At 42.1% G+C, this 20,776-nt stretch overlaps 1 protein-coding gene across 2 annotated transcripts in view; it reads left to right on the top strand.

Moving 5' to 3' along the window:
• Window positions 1–20,776, top strand: part of KCNH5 (potassium voltage-gated channel subfamily H member 5) — a 160,954-nt gene that overhangs the window by 25,662 nt on the left and 114,516 nt on the right. For both annotated transcript variants that reach the window (XM_075753351.1, XM_075753352.1), the window contains exons 5-6: window positions 14,786–14,901; window positions 18,802–19,194. In XM_075753351.1, the coding sequence (XP_075609466.1) occupies window positions 14,786–14,901; window positions 18,802–19,194 (509 nt within the window). The remainder of the gene's footprint in view (window positions 1–14,785; window positions 14,902–18,801; window positions 19,195–20,776) is intronic.

Raw genomic sequence — 20,776 nt, 5'->3', positions numbered from 1 at the left:
TCACTGAGAGCTGTATGTGCTCTAAGCCATCTTCTTTAGAATAAACTTGGTGTCATTTGAATGCAAGCAGGATTTAAACTGATTTTTTATGATCTAGATAACACTTATTATATGTGTTTGGATAACTGAAAAGTAGATTTATAAAGGCAGACTTGAAATAAAATGAAAGGCCTGTCTTTGGGCTAACACCAAATATGAGATTTTTTTTGTCTAGAGTGTATTATCTGTAAAGTTAGAAGATTCTGATGTAGGAACACCTTCTCAGCCATCATAAGCTTTACTGCCTCTATAATTTAGTTAGCCACCTGCAAATGTTCCTTTATTTCACTTTCAGCTCAATGACATGGAATTCTTCTGCCTGGAAATAATCTGAAATTTTTAGGATAAATGCCAGTTAATTGAAAGGACTTTAATTGTAGAGGTCTGAAGACTGGCTTCTTGTTGCAGTCTAATATGTAGTAGGAGCTCCTCAAGGAAAAAGCCAGTCTCTGCAAGGATCCTCTTGTAGGATTTCCTATTTGATGCTTTTTGGGGGGAACCGAGATGTATCTCACATGGAACCAGCCCCTGAACCCCCCCTTTCACCAGCTCTGCCGTGCTTTTCACAGTACGTGATTGCACTGGGGAGTGTGTGGCTGCAGCAGGGCAGGGAAAACATATTGAAGGTGGCTCCCAAGTGCAGAAATGATGAGTGTTGCCTCCTTTGGATTCTCAGCCTGGGAGATGAGTACTCTGCTGCCTTCCCCGGGGAGGCAGGGATGTGCTGGGGGGGCTGAGCTCTCCCCCTCCCCATCTTGTGGCTGAGGAGGAGCAGAATACATTTGGCATCCATTATAGGAACAATATATGTTCCTATGGGAAAGAGCAATAGCTGTGGAGTGCGTAACTTGCGTACTGCTGTTCTCTGGTGAAGGGTACCATTAGTTAAAATGCCAGGTATTAACTATGAACATTGCAAAATATTGTCGTCACCAGCTGGAGAGGTTTGACTGCATGTTTAAAGAGCACTTACTTCTGTCAAAGTCATACTTTAAAAAAACCAACAAAACAAAACACTGCAGAGGCAGTACAGCCACATCTCTCCAGTGCCGTTAAGACATATGATTGGAGTCTTAAAAATTTGCTCTGGGTGCTTTGATGAGAGCACTGATTAACATTGATCAATATGTCCAACAAGCTCTATAATTACAAACCATTGACCCGCTTTTTCTTCTGCTTTTGCATAAATTAGAGCTTGGTTTTTATATTCTTCATATAAAAACATCACATTCAAATATTCGCACCGTTTTACTACAAGGATGGAAAAACAGCGTTGTTGTGTTACCCGCTGTGTCTCAACTGGGTGGATCTGCAGGATCCCGCGGCACCAGGATCACAGTGTTGTTTTGTCAGACGTGGTGCTATGAGAGCTGCATAATTCATTGTCCTTGCAGATAACATTACAGTGTGCTGAGAAGCTGTCAGGCCACTTTCTTTTTGAATTAAGAGATTGGTAAACATATACATTACAATTTAGCGGAGAATTTTTAAATTTTTGTGAAAAGCATTTCAGTAAAATACTGCTGTTGAGTGCTGGGATTTGTCATTGAAAGGGCTATTTTTTTTTTCTTGTTTGAAGAAGGATTTTTCTTCAGAAATTCTGCCAGGACCATGCAATACATAATACATAAGTAACTATGGTGCAGATGAGTTACTGTCTATTACTTATGGGAGCAGTAAATTTGAGATAAAAAATTCAACAGAAATAAAATATTGATGCCATTATGCAATAATCTCCCTGTACCAATATATTCTGCACTGTTCGAAGGTGTGTTGCTTTGTTGTGAAGCTTCAGTATATCACGCTCCTACAAGGTACGGAGATTTGGTATTTAAATCATGACAATGGGTGCATCTATACTGCAGGGTGTCTGTGTGTCCTGGCTCCTGGAAATAAATGGTTGGGTTTGCCAGACCTGCTTGTGGTGGCTGCGACGCAGTCAGTATCTCATGTAGACCTCGCAAGGGAACAGCGGTTTCGGGGGACAGGGAGTGGTGCCCCAGGGCTGAGGATGCAGAACTGCTCCAAAGTCTTGAGGAGCTTATCGTGTTTGTGAAAACAGGACCTACAAATAAAAGAAAATAGTTGTCTTACTGCAAAGCACATTCCAAGAGAGAGGTGGAATTTTCTTACCCACATGGGCTGAAAAACGTGCTCATTTACAGGCTCAGTACAAAAACATATAGTTGATGTCACGGGGAGTAGCCCCGTGCGAGCGAGGGGAATTAGAGAGGTCTGGGGCACTGTGACAGACGGTGTCTCTCTCTGCTTGCCTGTGTGCTCACCGTTTGCTGTGTGTTAATGCTGTCAGAAAGGAGGAGGAGGAGAGGGAGGGGGTTTTGCTTGCAGGAGGAAGTAAAAGTAATGAAAAATTTTCCCAGGTCACCTGGGAGACTGTGAATTTGTTACAGTCCAGAAAGCTGTTGAAACTTACTGGACTGAAAGCAGGATTGGAGAAAATGGATATTTAAAAGCTACCTTCCTCTAATAAAATATAGTGGTAGAGATCAAACCCCTTGTTTTCTGAGAAGGTGGAGGTAGTTTGATGCTAAAGATTTGACTGACTTGTTTTCTTGTTACCCATGCTGGTATCTATTATCACTGGGGGATGTGCAGGAGACCTGTGATGTATAGCAATGTAATAGCGACCAAAAAGTATTGTTGTATACTCGTACATGGAAAATGACTTTACAAATGTCTAACCTTGCAAAAGTGTGGGAAAAAAACTAGCATCTCAAGTAGAAGCAGTTGATAACGATGATGATAACGGAAAGAAACACCAGTCACGTGCTTGACATGTTCAGTCCTGGGTGAAGAAGCCACCAGCAGCTGTGCAGGTCTGGAGGGCAGGGGGAACACCCTCCCCTGACTTGGTTTATGGTTTGTAGTGCCCCAGCTCCTCGGTCGGTGGCTGGATGAGCTGTGGATGGTGGCAGTGTGGAAGAAGAGGGGTGAGAATTAATGGTGGGGCAGGAGATGTTGGCTGCGCTTGGTGGTCACTGGGACAATGCCTTATTTTCCAGGGAAGGAGCTGTGCTGTGTTTTGTCTTCTCTCTTTCTTTCCTCCTCCTGCTCCTCTTTGGGAATATGAACGTTTGTCTAGTCTGGATTCAGTACCAAGCAATAGGTCCTACCTGTGGTGGGGTGGGGGCCGGATCCCCAGGTGTCCGGGCTGAATGCCTTACACAGCAGAGGTGGAAGGCCATTACAAGCATAGGAAAGATTGCATTATGTAATTTCTTGCAGAGAATAAAACCCAAAGAATCTTCTTTTTTATGTTTGTACCATTGTAGGGTCACAGTTGGATGCTTTTATCAGCTTGCTGTGCTTTTATTCTGTCTTTATCCAATGGCCTTTTAAAAACATCTGAAGACTTTCAATCCCTCCAAAGACACACAGTGGTAATAATCTTATGTTTATTTGTCAGAAGAAAATGAAGCCATTTTTCTGGGCCCTAACTATTCGAAAGGCAAATGGGGCCACTTAAAATGTTAACATTTGAAGCCAGGAGTGCTGTAGATTATATTGAACTGTATTGAAAAGACCAGCATTTTTTTGGCTAATAGTGGAGTTTCACCAAGTTGTGCAATGACTTTATTTCCTTTGTTAGTGAAGAAAATATGTGGCCTCTAGGTAAACTTGGAAGTTTTTTTCAGCTAGCATTCTCACTGGTTCTCTTAAGTTTCTTTTGAGTGAAATACCAGGCTTGTCACCTGCTGGAAGTGATTGGGAAGTTCTGGTGAATACTGATGGGATGCTGAATTAGGATGCAAAGCTGTGTTAATGAGGCCCCTACAACTCAGGACCGTGTGCTGTTAACAGATGGGATCAGGAGATGGCACAGCAGTATCCTGAAGTTGTTTTTGGTTTTGGTTTTTTTTTTTTTTTTCCACTTGATAGAGCCAGACTTTGATAATCAAGACTGTCTGGGATGATGCTGTAATGCTCCCAGTGACATAACTCTTTATGGTTATATAACTCTATATAATGATACAACTCTATCTCGGAGTGTGACAGGGCTATAAAAAGTATAGTAGTTGCAGAAATACGCACTTATGCTTGCTAATCCTTGCTAAGCCTATAATTCTGATCCTTTTTTATCTTTAATAAGTGCAAGTTATTAAGCATATATAACTAGTTGCACGTGGGAACTTTTTTCCTTGAGGGGGTATCAATCCTGGTGATAATAGAAGTGGGTGGAGGGATTAGAGCATGAAAATGAGGTTTCTACCTTTAGCTGAAGCACAGTGTATCCTGTTGAATACATCACCTTGACAGTAATCCATAACAGTAATTTAGTAGGTCACAATTTGGATATCCTTACCATGTTTTTATTGCACTTTTCCATGGCTGTAATAACAAGGGTCTTGGTGCTGTAGACACCCACTTGTTCTGGTGCTGTGTCCTTTTGCTCTGATCTGCAGAGTTTCAGCCCCCAGTGCCTTGAGGCACCAAGGAGATCACCTCCATCTCTCCATTCTCGCCCGGGTCCAGAGTGCAGCATGCAGGGACACCTGGGCCTTGAGAAGGGGCTTTGTGGGAGATGACAAAAGAAGTGGTCATTTGCCAGGACACCAGGTGGGCTTCCAGTGTCAAGAGTAGACAACTCAGAGGAATGATGCTAAGATACAGTCTCTTGGTATTTTAAACCATACATTTTGGATGGGTACAGCTTGCTAGTAACCAGGAGGACCTTCCAAGGTCACTTTGCTCCTGTTCCTGCAGGACAAGCATCCCTGTTATTGTCTTCAGTGACATGCTGGTGGCACTTTTAGCATATGCTGCAAAGGCTGAACAGTCACGATGAGGTAGTTGTTTCCTTGCTCCTAGGGGTGACACTCCAAGGCCTTATTTCTGCGCGCCCCCCCCCCCCCCCCCCCCTTCTTGCTTTGCTGCTGTCAGAGACTCACCATGATGAAGAAGAGAGAAAAAGAGAATTTCCATATCCAGGGCTGTTTAGTTTCCAAATCAAGTACTTTTCTGAATCTGATATTGCCTTTTGAGACCTTTGTGTGCTCCATCAGCAACCCACAATGCACATTAACTGTCTGTAAATTTCTAGAAGTTTAATGTACAATGAAAATGAAATCCCATTGAAATGGGTTGTAACCCTGTGAGAGACTGAATTAAACTGGAAGTTGACCTTTAAAGCAGTAACTGTTTGTAGATGGATACACTTTCTATGTAGAAAACTGAACACTCATAAGCCATATATAAAATAATAAGTATAAATATAGTAGAGATAGAGAGTTTAAGAGTCTAATCTGTATATCACTGGGCACTGCATTACACTAAGTTACTCATCTGCTGAACCCATGAAATTGTGTGTAACTAAACCACCCCAGACAAATGTCCAGTATTGGCTTAGAAGTCTGAAGAGACTGAGGATCCACCACATTCCTTCAGTTTTTCTTGCTTTTTCATTACACTTTTGGCTTTGAAAAAGTGTCATATTTAAATTAACTTGGCTTCAGCTTCTTGCAGTGCTATCTTCTTATGCATTTTTTCCACTGTACTAAAAAAGTCCCATTAAGGCACTTACACATATATCAAGTCATCGCTTCACCTTCTTTTGATAAAGTAAATGAATTGAGCTCCTTAAACCTCTGTCTAGCCTGAATTTGGAGGTCTGGTGATGGCAGATACAGACATTTTAGCTGCACTTTAATCCAGCTCATTGGCAGCAGTAGGGATGAAGTGGTGTTGGTGGCATGGATTTCAGCCTTCCAGGTCCCAAATAAGTTTCTGCAGTTGTTATTGTAGCAAGGTGGGTTCACAGCTAATTCCTCGGTATTGCCCATTGCTCAGCCTCTCCAAGCCTAGTTCTTACTGTTGTATATCCAAGGAGTAGGTGACTTTTTGCCAAAGCAAACCACATGCTGAATTGCTCATCTACTAAGACCTCTAGATCCTTTTCAGAGCTATTTGCTAGGGACATTTCCCCCTCCCGTGCTGGAGATGATACAATTTGCATTGCTTTTGCCTAGATACCTGATTTCCATTGAAAACACATTTTAATGGCACATGCCCAGTTATCAAGTACATCATCCTGCATGACTGCCCTCACTACTGTTTAACGTTCCTCTAATCTTCCTGTCATCTGGGCATTGAATCAGTCATTTTACAATGACTTTCAAACCACAGAGAAAAGCACTGGATTGAAGAGGACCTGTCCACTGAGGTCCAGAAGGCTCTCAGTAATAATTTTTAACTATTTTCCACTACTCCTTGTTTGATATCTGCCTGGTAGCAAGTTCTTCGTCCATTTAACCTGTAATTTACTGATTGGCGTAGTCTCAATATTTTGTCGAGAGTGTCACACAGTGTCAGTTCAGTGAAGATTACTGCGCAAGAGGATCTGGCCAACCTGTGGCGCTCGGGCAATTCAGATGCAATGCCAGGATGAGGTGATGTTACGTGATGAGCACTGTGGCTCTGCTGATTTGGGAGCTGTTGGGTAGGAGCAAACCAGGGGCAGTTGCTGGGGTTGTCATCACGTCAATGGTCCATGTTGCTGCCCAGCCCAGCCCCAGCAAGGGAGCACTGGTACAGGGACCTGTTCTGGCTCATGCCTCTCCGCAGTACATCATATATATGCTGTGCCTCCGGCTGGCCCTTGCATTTGGCTTGCAGCTTGTTCTGTCAAGGTGTTTGGCCATCTTCCTGAACCCAGTTTATACTCTTATCAAATAATGAAATTATCATTGTGGGGCATTTTACATCATTCTATATTGACAGCCATTCATTATGTTCTTTACTTTTTTATTACACATATTGAAACTCATCTCATCTTTCCTCTCTTTTACCTGGCACTGAGATCAAGCTGAGCAACCTGTAGTTACTCGGGTCAGCCTGTTTGCCCCTTCTGCCTATGGGTGCAGAAAGCCTTTTGGTCATACCCTAAGAATTCTTTAAAAACTTCGTTGTTACTTTAATAAATCCAGCCAGAGAAGGATTATTCCCATATGTCTTTAGCTTTCCATGTCCATTCTCATACACCCTAATTACTCATTCACATACTTGCTCCCTCTTTCTTCCCATCCCCGTGTGCTTTATTGCATACTGCTTTTTCATTTCTAGCAGCTGCCTTCCTTTTGACCCTGAGCCTTTGGCTGGTGTAGTCCTTTTTCCTTGACCATTGAATGGCACCATTTTGCTATCTGACAAACTCCTAAAAGCCAGTTGGCTGGTATTTAGTCTTTTTTTTTTCTTTCTTCCCAAAATTTGCACTTATTTTTATATACTTATGGGAAACAAGTCCTTGGTGGCCTGTATGTGTGTGTATAAAGTTCAACTTTATTTGCAGAAACAAGAAATGTAAGTTGTGCACTGTAAATTTATGGCTATGTCAGAATTAAATTTAAAAATACATTGTATACCAAATCTAGTCTAGTGGTGTATAAATCTTAGCACTTCTCATCAGTAAATCTCATAATGGCTTGCAAAGTAGGCCATTAGCATTATCTTCATTTTAAGGAGAAGAAACTGAAGCTCTGAGAAGTAAAGTGATATGCCCAAGATAACCCAGTGATTCTTCATCCATTTTGAGCTCCCCAGTACTTGCAGTGGGTGGATGGTAACTGGGAATACAACACTGAGCAAGAACACAGGTCAGATGTAAAAATTATCCCAAGAGTGCAGTGCATTATCAGAGAGTGGAACACACAGAATTTCAAATTGGTAAATTTATCCTAATATTTTGAATTACATTTGAATAGACTTTGTGATTCTTCAGTTCGTAAATAGTTTTACTGCATCATGGGAGTGATTGAGCTTTGTTTGTCTATTATTCTATTTATTCAGGAATCCCATTTATCTCTCTCTCCCTACCAAAGGAAAACCAGGATGATTAAGTTTTTCGAAGAGACAATGAGCTCTTTCTGCCATACTTTACCTGCAATAAAGAGCAAACAGCCAGCCATTGCAATGATTTTACTGTCTGAATGTTTAGAAATAGTTGAGATTTGTAGATGCTAACTATTGATGCAAAAGGATGATCCACGTTATCAATTGAATTCCAGACTGCCTATTTCTGAGCAGCGCTAGCTCTTTGCTTTTGTGGGTAAGTCATAGAGTATATATTATTTAAACATTCTGTATGTTAGATGTTTCTGCTCCACAGTGAGAAAAGAACAACCACCCTTCCATGGTCTGGAGGTGTTCCTTACACTTCTGCAGGCAGGAATCAACATGAGCATTGCTGTAATTACCCTTTGTGGTTGTATTTTACACAGACTATCATTCTTAACCCAAGTGTTTTCACTGCAGTCCAAGATATTGGATAGTTCCCTGTTACACTGATTTAAAAGCCTTCATTATTTCTGATCCTTTTAAAGACCAGACAAACCTTGACAAAAAGGTTAATTGCAACCCAGTAGAGCTACACTAATGTTTTATTAGGGGGAACTGGTCGTGTCTAGATTTTTCAGAGCAAACGCACTATAAAGAACATTAACATCTCACCTTGAGATTTTTAAACTCTTCATAAACTCTGATGTATGAATTTAGCTTTAAAATAACATAATATAGCGTGTGAACTAGAGGGTTTTTTTTTTTCAGTGCGGCTGCTAGCTAGATGGCTAAATCTGTATTTGGACCTGTACACAAATCCAAACAGATTGCAAATTTTCAGCTCCTAATTAAAGTATGTGGAGAATTTGAAGGGTTTTCTCACTTTCAGATACTTATATTTGAAAATATTTGCTGTTCTCTTTGAAGGCAATGGGTAGGCCTATTGACTGCTGAGGTTTGCACAGGGAAGGTGACTTAATCACCAGTGGAGCAAAAGAGCCCAAGTCTTTTTTGCTCGTTAGCCTGTGCCTGCGCAGAGACTTCTCCCCCACGGAGGGAGCTGCCCAGGTGTGACCCTTGGCAGGACTGTCCGTGTGTGATGGGCACCAGGAATTGCTCCTCGGGGCACATGGGAGCACCGTCAGGAGAGAGGAATCAGAGGGATTTAAATGTTTTGTCTCCATATCGCCGTTAGGAGACAGTGATTCTGTCCCATCACTTCTGCTTGGGGAGGTCTCCTTTGCTGCGCTTTCTTTGGACAGCTTTTACCCTCATCCTTTTTATGCTCTGCCGTACACTGTGACAGCACCTTCGACCTGGATGACGTTTGTCCTTAGAGAAGGCAGCAGAGAGGAGGAGCGGGTGTTGGAGATCGATGAGAGTGTTTGTGTACTGGATCAATCTGCAGGCTGTATTAAAGGGAAGCAGATTGGTGACCAGAAGGGCAGGGAGACATGTCCCTACGGCAATGCAAGAGTGCAGTTCACAGAAGGTCCCTGAACACAGCAGTGAGCGCGGCGGTGGAGTGGAGCTGTTAGCGGAGCAGCTGCCGCAGAGTTGTTCCCATCCCAGCTGTCCGGTATAAAACACAGCGATTGATTCAGGATCTCAGGAAGAAAGATGTGTGGGCATAATTGCTACTCTTGTTGGAGTGGTAGCTGATGGAAAGGCACGTGCTATAGCGAGGTTTCAGAGGTTTCAGGTAGGACAGTTTGCACTTTCTGATAGTGGAGGGATGATAGGATCAAGTTCTAAGCTGCAAATTCTGTTTCCCCCGTAGACACCACAGCATTTCTGTGGTGGTGTATGAATCTAGAGAGTGGCTGAGCAAGCATCTTAGACCCATCTGGAAAGCTTTTCCCTCTCTAAGGAGATGTTTGGGTGCTCCGTCTGCTTCACTTGACTGTTGCCTATCTCCCTTCCATGCTCCTGCACTCCCTCAGGCTTCCTGGCACAATGTTAACAGCTTCAACTCGTGTTGTAGCAGCTAAGGTTTGAAAGAAATACCAATTTATGTATTTATTTAATTAATTTAGTACTCCTTTCTCTTCAGAAAAACCTTTGGCTCAGATGTTGTGTGAAGTATGCCACCAAGTCACCCCTGGCTCAGTTAGCCCCACAGTCAGAGGGCCGTCAAATTGGCAGTCCTAATTAGAGCAAGAGACATGGAGAGTATTTTGTGGATGTGAAGTATTTAATTGTGACTAAAACACATGGAGGAAGAAGAAAGTTGCATGCTTGGAAGGATAGCATTACAGCTGGGCCAATGCAGAGACTAGTTTAGTTCACGTCTGTCAGCATGCTTGCCGCCTTCATGTCCCGTTTTCGTAATTGTATGGAATTGTTAAACCTGCATTTTCAATTTCTTCAGAACGCAAAAATTTTAGTTTGAGTAATGGATAGGAACAGGGCAATATTTTACTAGGCTTCTGTTTAAGAACAGACCCTTGTTTTGGGTCATGAGAATGAATCCACATCATGAAGATTTTTTTTTAAAGCAGGGGTACAAATTCTTCTGGTTTTGTCTGTGAATCGGAAATTAATTAGAGAGAACCAGGGAAAACAATCATTTTATGTGTATGTTATTCCAGTATTTTCTATTTGAGGTAGTTAACATCTTCCTCTGAAATACCCAGTTTAACTTCTTATAAGGAGAAGCAACTGCTGGCCTGATCTGGTGTGATCTGATGCTGCTGCCTTTGTTCCTAAGAATTTGAGTGCAATGGTGAAGTTCAGGGTATTATTTTTCAAGTGGTGCTGTGGAAGAAAGACACAATCCAGCTGAGCTGAAGAGAGCATCACAAGTGTTGCTTTTTCTCACGAGTAGCTTTTTTTCCCTCTTGCACCTGCTATTTGTGTCACCCCTTTACTCTTTCCAGACTGAAAATATCTGTGAGGACAGGCGGTCACTAATACTTGGGATAAAATTATCATTCTTTTCAAGTCTTGTGTCTATAGAGGAAGAGAAAGGAGAGAATCGTTTGAAGAAACATTGACAGCAGTAGGCAGCTATGCAAATTTTGCCTGGTCTATTTAAACATACACATTGGTTTTAAATATATTTCTGAGCTTATCTAGTCTACAAGGTCAAGAAACAGAGAAATGTACCCTGTACAGATTATTTCAGACACGAGGCAGCCTGTATACATTTTCACCTTCCCACTCATACCCCAGCATTTGCTGTTGCTATGTTTTTAATTCTCTTGGGTTGTAAATAGGAAACAAAAGAAGTTGGTACTTTTTCACACTATTGCAGATGGATAGATTGGAGCAGGTAGAATAATGCTGGACTTTGTGCTGAATTAGAAAAAAAAATCGTGTTAGCGTATTCTGCACTTCCAACATCGAGAATCATGGGCTTCACAGGGCTGAAAGAAATGTGAAAATGTGAAGTGTCTAAATGAGGCTGGAAGAGTTTTTGCAAAAGGTCTGCTCTAGCACAAAGCAAAGCTTTCGCCTTGGTGGAGAAAGGACACGATGAAATGGTTTGGCCTGTGAAAAGACAAGGTCAGACCAGATGAGCAGAGTGGTAACTGGATGCTAAAATGTTTGGCTTCTTTCTTTCACATGACATTGATGATCTCACCAAAGTGGAAAAGGAGTATTTGAAAAAGCCATAGTTCTTCCTTTCTTTTTATTTTTACAACAAAAGGATTGCTGTTGTTTGGTATGTGTCTTACTCCTCCAGCTCCTTGTGGTACATCTTCCCCAACTTCCCCAGACTTTCTGTATTTGTGCTTAATGCAGAACAGATGCTTTTCTTACCTAAGCCGATGACAAGGGATTTCTTACCAGTTTTGCTTTTATCAGAGACCCATTTTTAAAACCCATATTTTTGTGAGTGGGATATCTCAGCCTGTGAAGCACCTTGGGAAAGAATTGCTAGAGTACATGAAGCCATCTCCAATTGTTGTCAGCCCCTGACTCTTCTCCAAACCCTCATATAACCACTGTACAGGTCAATGCTCTAAACCTCAGAAAATAAAGTAAAGCTTGAATCATCAGCTATCAACCCTCAGAAAGGTTACAGAATGGTTGAGGTTGGAAGGGACCTCTGGAGGTCATCTTGTCCAACACCTCTGCTCAAGCGGGGCCCCCTACAGCAGGTTGCCTGGGACCATGTCCATGTGGCATTTGAGTATCTCCAAGGATGAAGACTCAACAACGTCTCTGGGCAACTTGTGCCAGTGCTCGGTCACCATCACAGTAAAAAGGTGTTTCCTGATGTTCAGATGGAACCTTCTGTTTTTCATTTTGTGCCCATCACCTCTGGTCCTGTCACTGGCACCACTGGAAAGAACCTGGCTCCATCCTTTTTATATCCTCCCTTCATGTATTGTATTTATATACATTAATAAGATCCACCCCCTCTCCCCCCCGCCAAGCCTTCTCTTCTCCAAGCTAAACAATCCCAACTCTCTCAGCCCTTCCTCGGAGGAGAAATGCTCTGGTCCCTTAATCATCTTCATGGCCCTTTGTTGGACTCTTCAGTGTGTCCATGTCTCTCTTGTACCAGGTAGCCCAGAACTGGACACAGCACTCCAGGTGTGGCCTCACCAGCGCTCGGTAGTGGGGAAGGATCACCTCCCTTAACCTACTGGCAATACTTTGTCTAATGCAGTCAAGCATACCGTTCACCTTCTTTGCAGCACAGACACATTGCTGTCTCATGTTCAACCTGGTCCACCAGGACCCCCAGGTCCTTTTCTGCCAGCTGGTTGGTCCCCAGCACGTATTGGTGCATGGGGTTGTACCTCCTTAGGTACAGGACTTTACACTTCTCCTTGTTGAACTTCATGAGATCCCTGTCAGAGTTGGAGTAGCTGAGAAAGCTAAGACAAATGAGGGCATTTGGGACTGAGTCCAGCAGTTTGGCTGTGGTGGTTTTGGCTTTGCTGAGCACCTTTCTGTCACTCTCTTATCAGCTCTGTGGGGCAGGGTGACAAATTAAAGCTTGGGAACTGGCCCAAACCCATCCCCATGGACCACAGGGAAGAGGACATTGTGTGCATGCATGTGCGTGTAGGTACCCGCACAGGGTCTGGAGGTGGGTGACCAATTCCCAGAAGAAAACTGCTCTTTTTCTTTGGTTCTGGCAGCGTGGTTGCAGCATGCCAAAAGCAATCGGCTGGACGCACCATGGCCTCCAGCAGTTAGGAGAAATGTCGGGGCAGAGCTGTCAGGACGCTGTTGCCATGCTCACTTGCTCTTTGAAATCACTGCCTAAGAAAGATAAAGAACAGTTCTGACTCTTGTCTTCAAGCTGTCTCCCTGCCACAGTTTTATAGACAATTAGGAAAAAGAAAGCCAAAAGATTTTTTTTTTTCCTAGAAATTACTAGTTCATTCTCAGATCGCTATAGTGTCTCTTAATACAGAAAGTGCGTGTTCCCAATTGAATATCTCTGTAAGCTTCAGAGGCGTGAGGCATGTCTGAAGTTCACATTTAAGGTTTAGATTTGAAAAGTTGATAAAATACTTCTATTTTTTACCTCTTCCCAGTGCATTTTTAATGTGCATTTTTTAGGTCATATATAAATAGCCAGACACAAATGGTCTGTGCTATGCTGGTGGTGTATCACGATATTTAGATCTGTTCTGGTGGATAAATGATGAATAATAGATTTATATTTGCGTGAATGTGATCTATATGTGGTAAATTGCAAAGCCAAACTGTAAATTATTTTTTTTCTTGGAGTTTTATTGTCTTGTCTGTTCTCTGCTCTTCATTTTATCTACCCCAGGGCTTCCCCTAATTTTCCAAGTCCCTGGCTCCTATCAGACGACAGGCGTTTAAAAATAAACCTAGCTAACATAGAAATGTTGTGTTTCCTTTCTCAGATTTGACATTTCCCCCAATTTTCATCCACTCAGCATTCAAGTTAAATAAAAGTAACCGTTTCCTGTCCATAACTTGTTTGATATTTTATACGCACCTGTGCAGTAAAATATCAGGTTATACCTGGCTAAACTGGATGTTGAGCATCTCCTTCAGTGCTTTTTGGGAGGCAGTTCCTTCCTGCAGATATTTGGATTTTCAATTTTCCTGCTTAACACCGAGGTACTACATTTCTTAAACCCCTGGTGTTTTCTTTGCTACCACCGATCTACCTCATCCAGTGCCGCATCCATGCCAGCTGTCACGTTTGGGTGTTTTTCTGGCAGGAATGACTTGATGACACGTTCCCGGGTCGGCGCTGCTGTCAGTAACAAACTCTGATTACTCCTTTCTGAGCACTGCAGAGAAAATTCCCCAGGAGTGGCCCAGTGTGTGGGTCTCAAGCTACCGTTAAGGCAGCTGTTTATCATTAGTTTAACAGCTAAATGTATTTCTTAATGCCATTTAAAATCGAGTGCTTAATCTATCTTTAAAGCTGTAATGAATTTTTTTTTTTTTAAAGTGTGAAGCATTGCTGTTGATGCAGCCTTGAATTTTGCTGATTTATTTTTTTTTTAGAAGTTTTGGTTTTGTCTCTGGAGTCTAGTTGGGGCGAGAAACAGTAAAGACTTAAGGATCAGACTTTTGGGGCTGCTACAGCGGCCCTGAATCAGCAGGAGCCTTTCTGTAACTGAGGAGGATTTTACTTCAGCAGGATTTGCAGACTTGGGAAGCCTTTGCATTAACTTCAGTGGCTTAGAATTAGATTTCAGCAGCAGAGTAACTCCCCAGAAGGCTGAAAGCACAATGTGATCCCTCTAACACAATGTCTGCAAAAGGCAGAAGAAAGAACGAGCCGGAGCATTTTGATTTTATTCAGATTTACTCGTGGTTGGCTTAAAGGAGTGGTATTTTTCCTCTTATGCGAGGTCTTTAAGCCAGGAGCCTGAAGCTGTTCTGTGCAGCAATTTAGAGAAACTATTCAAGTCTGAGACTTCATATCGGCGAATGCGAAGGAGATTCACTAGCGATGAATGAGGTCTAAATACTTCTGACATGATTTCCTTCTTTCCCGCAGGTTGGACAAAGTTTGCTCGGTTGACGCGGGCCCTGACGAACAGCCGGAGCGTACTGCAGCAGCTAACGCCGATGAACAAGGCTGAGGTGGTGCACAAACACTCTCGGTTAGCCGAAGTAAGTGGGACAGACACCAGCCTGCTCCCTTCATAAGGCAGGAAGAGATGGGGGCGGGGGGAAAACCTTAATTTCCATTAATAAATAATATTTTTAGAGGAAAATATTTCCCAACTGATTTTTTTTCAACCTCTGCTCATCCTAAAGCAGCGCTAGGTGCCAGGCCCACGTTTCTGGGACAGGTCATGCTGGTTCAGTCATGAAAACGGTCTCCATAGGTCACTTTTACTGACATGGTCCTGTTTCTGTGCATGCAGTTCTCAGTTTGCTGGTTGTTGCTTAACTTGGGGTGCACAGTGTGCTCCTCTACGTGCTGCCTCACAGCAACATGGAACCAGACTTGATGTCTTTGAGCCCTGTGGATGGTCACTTACTCTCCCAGGGAAGTGGGATTGTTTGAGAAACCTCTTTGGAAGTATCCCTGTCTGGATTCCTGGGGTTGTACAGGCACACTGACTACATATATACCTTAATCTCGACTTTCTTGCAAAGTCATTCCTGCACTATTTTGCTCATCATTTTTTTTTTTACTTCAGAACTGATGAAATGAACTCTTTGGCAGGTTGCAAACATCTCCTTAACAGTGCAGATGGTGCAACAAGTGAATACCTTCAGGTTAACTGATGAAACAGAGGTACTGCTTTCATCTTCATGTCCATTGGTAATGAAAAAAATACGGGTCAAAAATGTATGGTCAAAATATATGGCCTGATGAAAATAACAGCCCTAGCCACCTTGTGCTGGGCTCGATGCTAAGAACTGGTAGCAGCTTTAAATGTGGTTAGTGTTTTGGGGTTTTTTTTTTGGTTTTTTTGTTCCCTTTCTGGTTTTAGTGGACTTTGCTAATAAAAACTCTACTGAAATTAAAATCAAAATGGAAACCCACAGTTTTCAGGTGTTGGCAGTGTGATGTTTTCCCTTGAATTATCCCATACCAATAGCTTGGATGACTGCTGAGTTACTCTCACATCTTGCTTTTCTAATTCATGACATTTCAGTGTTCTTTAAATCCAGTTATATCCATTATTGGTTTAGTCGAGAGAAGGGAAGACTGCAAAAGATACGGTAACAATATTCAAATACGACTAAAGCAGTTGCATAGAATGAGGGAGGAAATTGTTCACCAGGACAGATATAGCTAGAGAAAAATAATGGCATTAGGTCAGAGCAAGGAAGATTTAGATCAGGCAGTAGGAAAAGCTCGTGTAAGGGAGAAGGCTGTACTCAGGAATAGGTTGCTTGGAGAGTGTGCGATCTCCTCTCTTACAAGTCGTTTAGAGCTGCAAAGTGCTTTGTAGCCAAAATGCTGTGAGGAATGCAGTCTGAATGGAGGTACACCATCGCTGTACAGGCCGCATTTTCCATACTTCTGTGTCTGAGGAGGGGCGTTATCATCACAGCTCATCCCTTGCAGAACGTACTGCCCACCTTTATCAGGCTAAACAGTATCAGCCATTTGCATTAGTCGTATACAAGAATAATTCAGAGAGTCTGTGATGAATGCAGCTGACTAACAAGATATTGTGTATTCTTTAGTGGTTTAAAATTAAAAATTCATGCAGCATGAAAGAAATAATCATTATAGTTCAGTGGTCTCCACAGCCACTTGCAACCCACTCACCATGTCAAACTCAGCATGATATTATGTTAAGAATAATAATTATGTTTTTACAGTATCATGGGAGCTCCTAAGCATTCCACCACCAGAGGCATAGAGAACTATCAAGCATATGTTCATCGCATTCAGCTTGAGCCCTAAGTAGCTTATTATTCCCGCTACAGTGAGGCTGGTCCCAGCTCCTGCCCCAGTGAACAAGGCAGGGAATGAATAGGTCTGGAGAAACCAAGGAAAGAAGTCTCAGTCCTGATTTATCATGACAATAAAGTTGTGACCACAGATGAGTCCGAAGAGATAACTGGAGATAATGACCAGATTATAAGTCAAAGCCAAAATGATGTGTTAAACACAGGGGACAATTTTGGCATTGAAAGAAGTTTCATGGAGTTGCACAAAGGCTACTGTGAAAAAATGACTGTATCGATCGTTGCTTTTATTGCAGGGAAGGACCCATGGATCCACCAGTGGGTTCAGTGTGCCGCAGTGGCCTGCTGAACCATGCCCATGGGGTGGTTGTGGGAGTGCTGTAGTGAGTCTTGTCCTGGTCACTGGGGAAGGGACACCTGGAGGTTGATGTTTTCATGGGTCTCACCAGGGGTTTGGCATTTGTGAGGGTCTTTGACAAGTGCCATTGGGACGACGCTGCTCGGTGTGCGTTGCTGTTCAGCTGGAGCTCAACACATGGCTTTGCGTTAGACCGAAGCCGGTGTGGTATGAGGCTGTTGGCAAAGGGAGCAGCCATGGTCTCCTGGAGGTCTCTGCTGCGCTCTCACTGCTGCCTGTGTAGTGGATCTGGTGGTTTTCTGGCAACAGGATAAATTTGTGCAACTCAACTGACTCTCTAGAAAACCAATGGCTAACTAATGTAACAATAAGTTAGTTTTTCATCATATCAGTTTAATGGACTTTCCTTACAGGTCGTGATTGCTAAATCTGACACCTTAGGGAGGATGGTAACAGGTAGGCAGGAGCAGGTTTGCATCCCATCAGGTGACAGCCTGACATCGGGCCAGATAGACACGTTGGACAGCCACATCCTCCAACACAGAGTGAGAGAGGCTGCTGCTGTCGTCCCTTGGTGATTTCTGAAGAACAGATTTTCAGTAGAGCCAGACTTTTGCTGTCTGATCTCGGTGACAGCTTTCTCATCTTAAAAATAAGACTGCAAAGAACTAATGGAAAATCTGTATCTGTGGTACTTGATTTCATATTCTTAGTTGTTGAGCTGTTTATTCAGAGCCATTTACTCCTCTTCATCAAGGAAGCATCCTGTGTTTGATCATTTTTACACATACGGGACTGTATTTGCAATCCAACTGTCCCTGGAAATATGGTGCATCAGCTCCAGTATGGGACAGGTGTAGGGCTGAACTGAGTTTCAAAGTTGCTGGAATTTATTTTATCGCATACAGACTTGAGATCCCCAAATGAAAAAAGTAATACTAGTTCCAAAATACACATGAATCTTTCAGTTGTCAGTGCAGTATATTGCCACATTGTGCATTCCTTTGTGCTTTTTTTTCTTATGTTGGACTGAGATAAGAGGTAATTAGATTAGCTGGTACGAATGTCTTAAGTGAATTTTGCTTGGTTCCTTTGCAATGTTTCCAGTTCCATGTTTTACAAAAGTGTGTGCACAGGAGATTATAGTCATATGCAAACAAGAAAAGAAAAGTAATTACAAGAAATAGAAAAGAACCCACTAGTGATATTGAGCTTGTAAGAGCACCAACTTTTTGAAGAAAATGAGAAGGAAGCATGATATTGCCAGGGTGTTAGGGCAGAAATTGTGCACGCAGTGCTTCATTTAGAAGGAGGCCAGCCAGCAAGGCTGAAGTCTGGTTTACCTTTCATAGGGTATTGTTCTGGCTCAACAGTGGTTTAAAAAAGAGGTCAGGAATGAAGGATTAGTCTTGTAACTCTTCCGAATATGAATGAATACTCATGTTCATAACTGCAGAGCATAAGCTGGTGTGGCAGTACCCACAACCTGTTTATGGAGCCTCTCTGCCCTTGCTATTGGCATGGTTTTCCCTCAGTCCATCTGCCAAGACATCCCTTTTTGCAAGAATATCCTTAGATGCTATGCTGCTCCCATTCATCGAGTGATAGCTGCCTCCACACATTCTTAATAAATCAGATAATTTAGAAACTGTGGGTTGACTTGCAATGTCCAATGACCACAGTCCTGTCTTTGTGCTGCTTCTTCCAGAAATCCGTAAGACCCCCTATTGGATCATATTAATTGAAAACTGTAACATTTGATTTTCTGTCTTTTACAGGTTCTCCAGCTGGGATCCGATATTCTTCCTCAGTACAAGCAAGAAGCTCCCAAGACTCCACCACACATTATACTACACTATTGTGCTTTTAAGACCACTTGGGACTGGGTCATCTTAATTCTAACCTTCTACACAGCAATTATGGTTCCGTATAATGTCTCTTTCAAGACAAAACAGAACAACATTGCCTGGCTCGTGCTGGACAGTGTCGTGGATGTTATTTTTCTGGTTGACATTGTTTTGAACTTTCACACGACCTTCGTTGGCCCTGGTGGAGAGGTTATATCTGATCCCAAACTCATAAGGATGAACTACCTGAAAACATGGTTTGTGATTGATCTTCTGTCCTGTTTACCGTATGACATCATCAATGCCTTTGAGAATGTGGATGAGGTAAGTGATTGTAGTCCGCCTCAAAAGGATTGTTTCAATTAGGGATTAATTTAGGAGCATGCTCCCAGGCATCTGGCAGCAATAAGAGGCAACTGAAGCTCTGTGCAAATATACAGGGATGGTCTTAAGCTGCTGGGCTTTACCTACGTGGCATTTCTGTGTTGGAGAAGAGGTGTCTTATGATTTCAGTGCCATGTGTGGATGTGCACGTTAATGGATGCGGCTTTTAGAATCACTTGCTTGTCATCCAAAAGCATCGTTGCACGTCCATATCAAAATGGGCTGGAGCAGTTGGGATGTCCCCCTGCCACAGCATCCCTTCTCAGCTCAGACCCAGTGATTGCCTTTAAGCAGGGCAGACTAATATGGCTTGATGTAAATAATCAAATCTCTGTATCTGCTCTGGCTGAAGCTGGTGGCAAATTTGCTGCGGACTTATATGAAAGTAGAGAATGCCTCTGAATGAGCATTTTTAAAATCCTGCCCTAGGATTACTTTTTGAACCATGAAATTTTCTTTCTTTTTGTGATGTCTTTGTAAACGTCTGATTGAGAGGGAGATTTATCTCCATTTTTTAAACAGTTCTTGAGCTACTGCTGGAATTTTAGAAACTGTTTGAGGAGAGAAAACATAAATATCTTAAACGGATGCTGAATTAAAGCTTTTTAACTCCTAAATGCATTAACATTTACAAAATCGAGCTTGCAGCCTAAGATAATAGAGAAAACAAGCAATAACTACGACAAATAATGCATGCACAAGTCAGTGTAGAGAAAATTCATTATTAAAATGCAACTATAAAGGCATTAGGACTTGTTTTAATTTTTCTCCAGAGCCTTTTATCTTTAGGGCCATAAACAGCTGAAGAAGCCTCTGTTGATTTTTTAACATTTTAACGGTTTTTCCTTAGAATACGTTTGAAGGTTGGTTGTTTTTTTTTTTTTTATTCTCAAATTCTGCAGTTATACATCCTCACTATATAAAAATCTACATTCTTACTTTTTAATGCAGACTTTGGTGTAGATTTTGTAGAGCTCCTTTAAAATTCCATCCCTGTCTCTGTGCTGAGTACCATCTTTTGACATTGTTCCATTTTATTTATAGCAAATATGACAGAAGTGATAATACTTGCAGCTTAAATTCAAGATCATATGAGGGCTGCCCGTCTGGAAGCAGGTTGTACAGTCAGGCTGTGTAAGGAGGTGGTATTATCAAGGTTGTAAATATAATACAGCTTTTTAAGATAACCAATTTCAGACTAAGAGGAACCTGATTTTTATAAAAATGCAGCGTTACCTCCAGATTTTCGTGCTTTAATATGTAAAACAAACAGAAAATTTCTGTGCCCAAGCAGTACAGATTTAAATGCTGAACTTAACCTCTTTCTCTAACATATAGATAGGAAATAAACCATCTGCAATATTTCTGACAGTGAAGAGAATCATTGGCATAGTGCATTATACACGAGGCACACTTAAAGTGGCAAACTTTAACTAAAATGTAATAATGAGGTATCTTATCTGAGCTCCAGTGATCCTAGAACTGCTATCATTTACATTCAAACAAATGACATATCAATTCC

This window comes from Balearica regulorum, chromosome 5 (genome assembly GCF_011004875.1).
Source record: "Balearica regulorum gibbericeps isolate bBalReg1 chromosome 5, bBalReg1.pri, whole genome shotgun sequence".
NCBI classification, from domain to species: domain Eukaryota; kingdom Metazoa; phylum Chordata; class Aves; order Gruiformes; family Gruidae; genus Balearica; species Balearica regulorum.
Note: the sequence above shows the minus strand (reverse complement) of the source record. Positions and strands in the feature narration are given on the sequence as shown.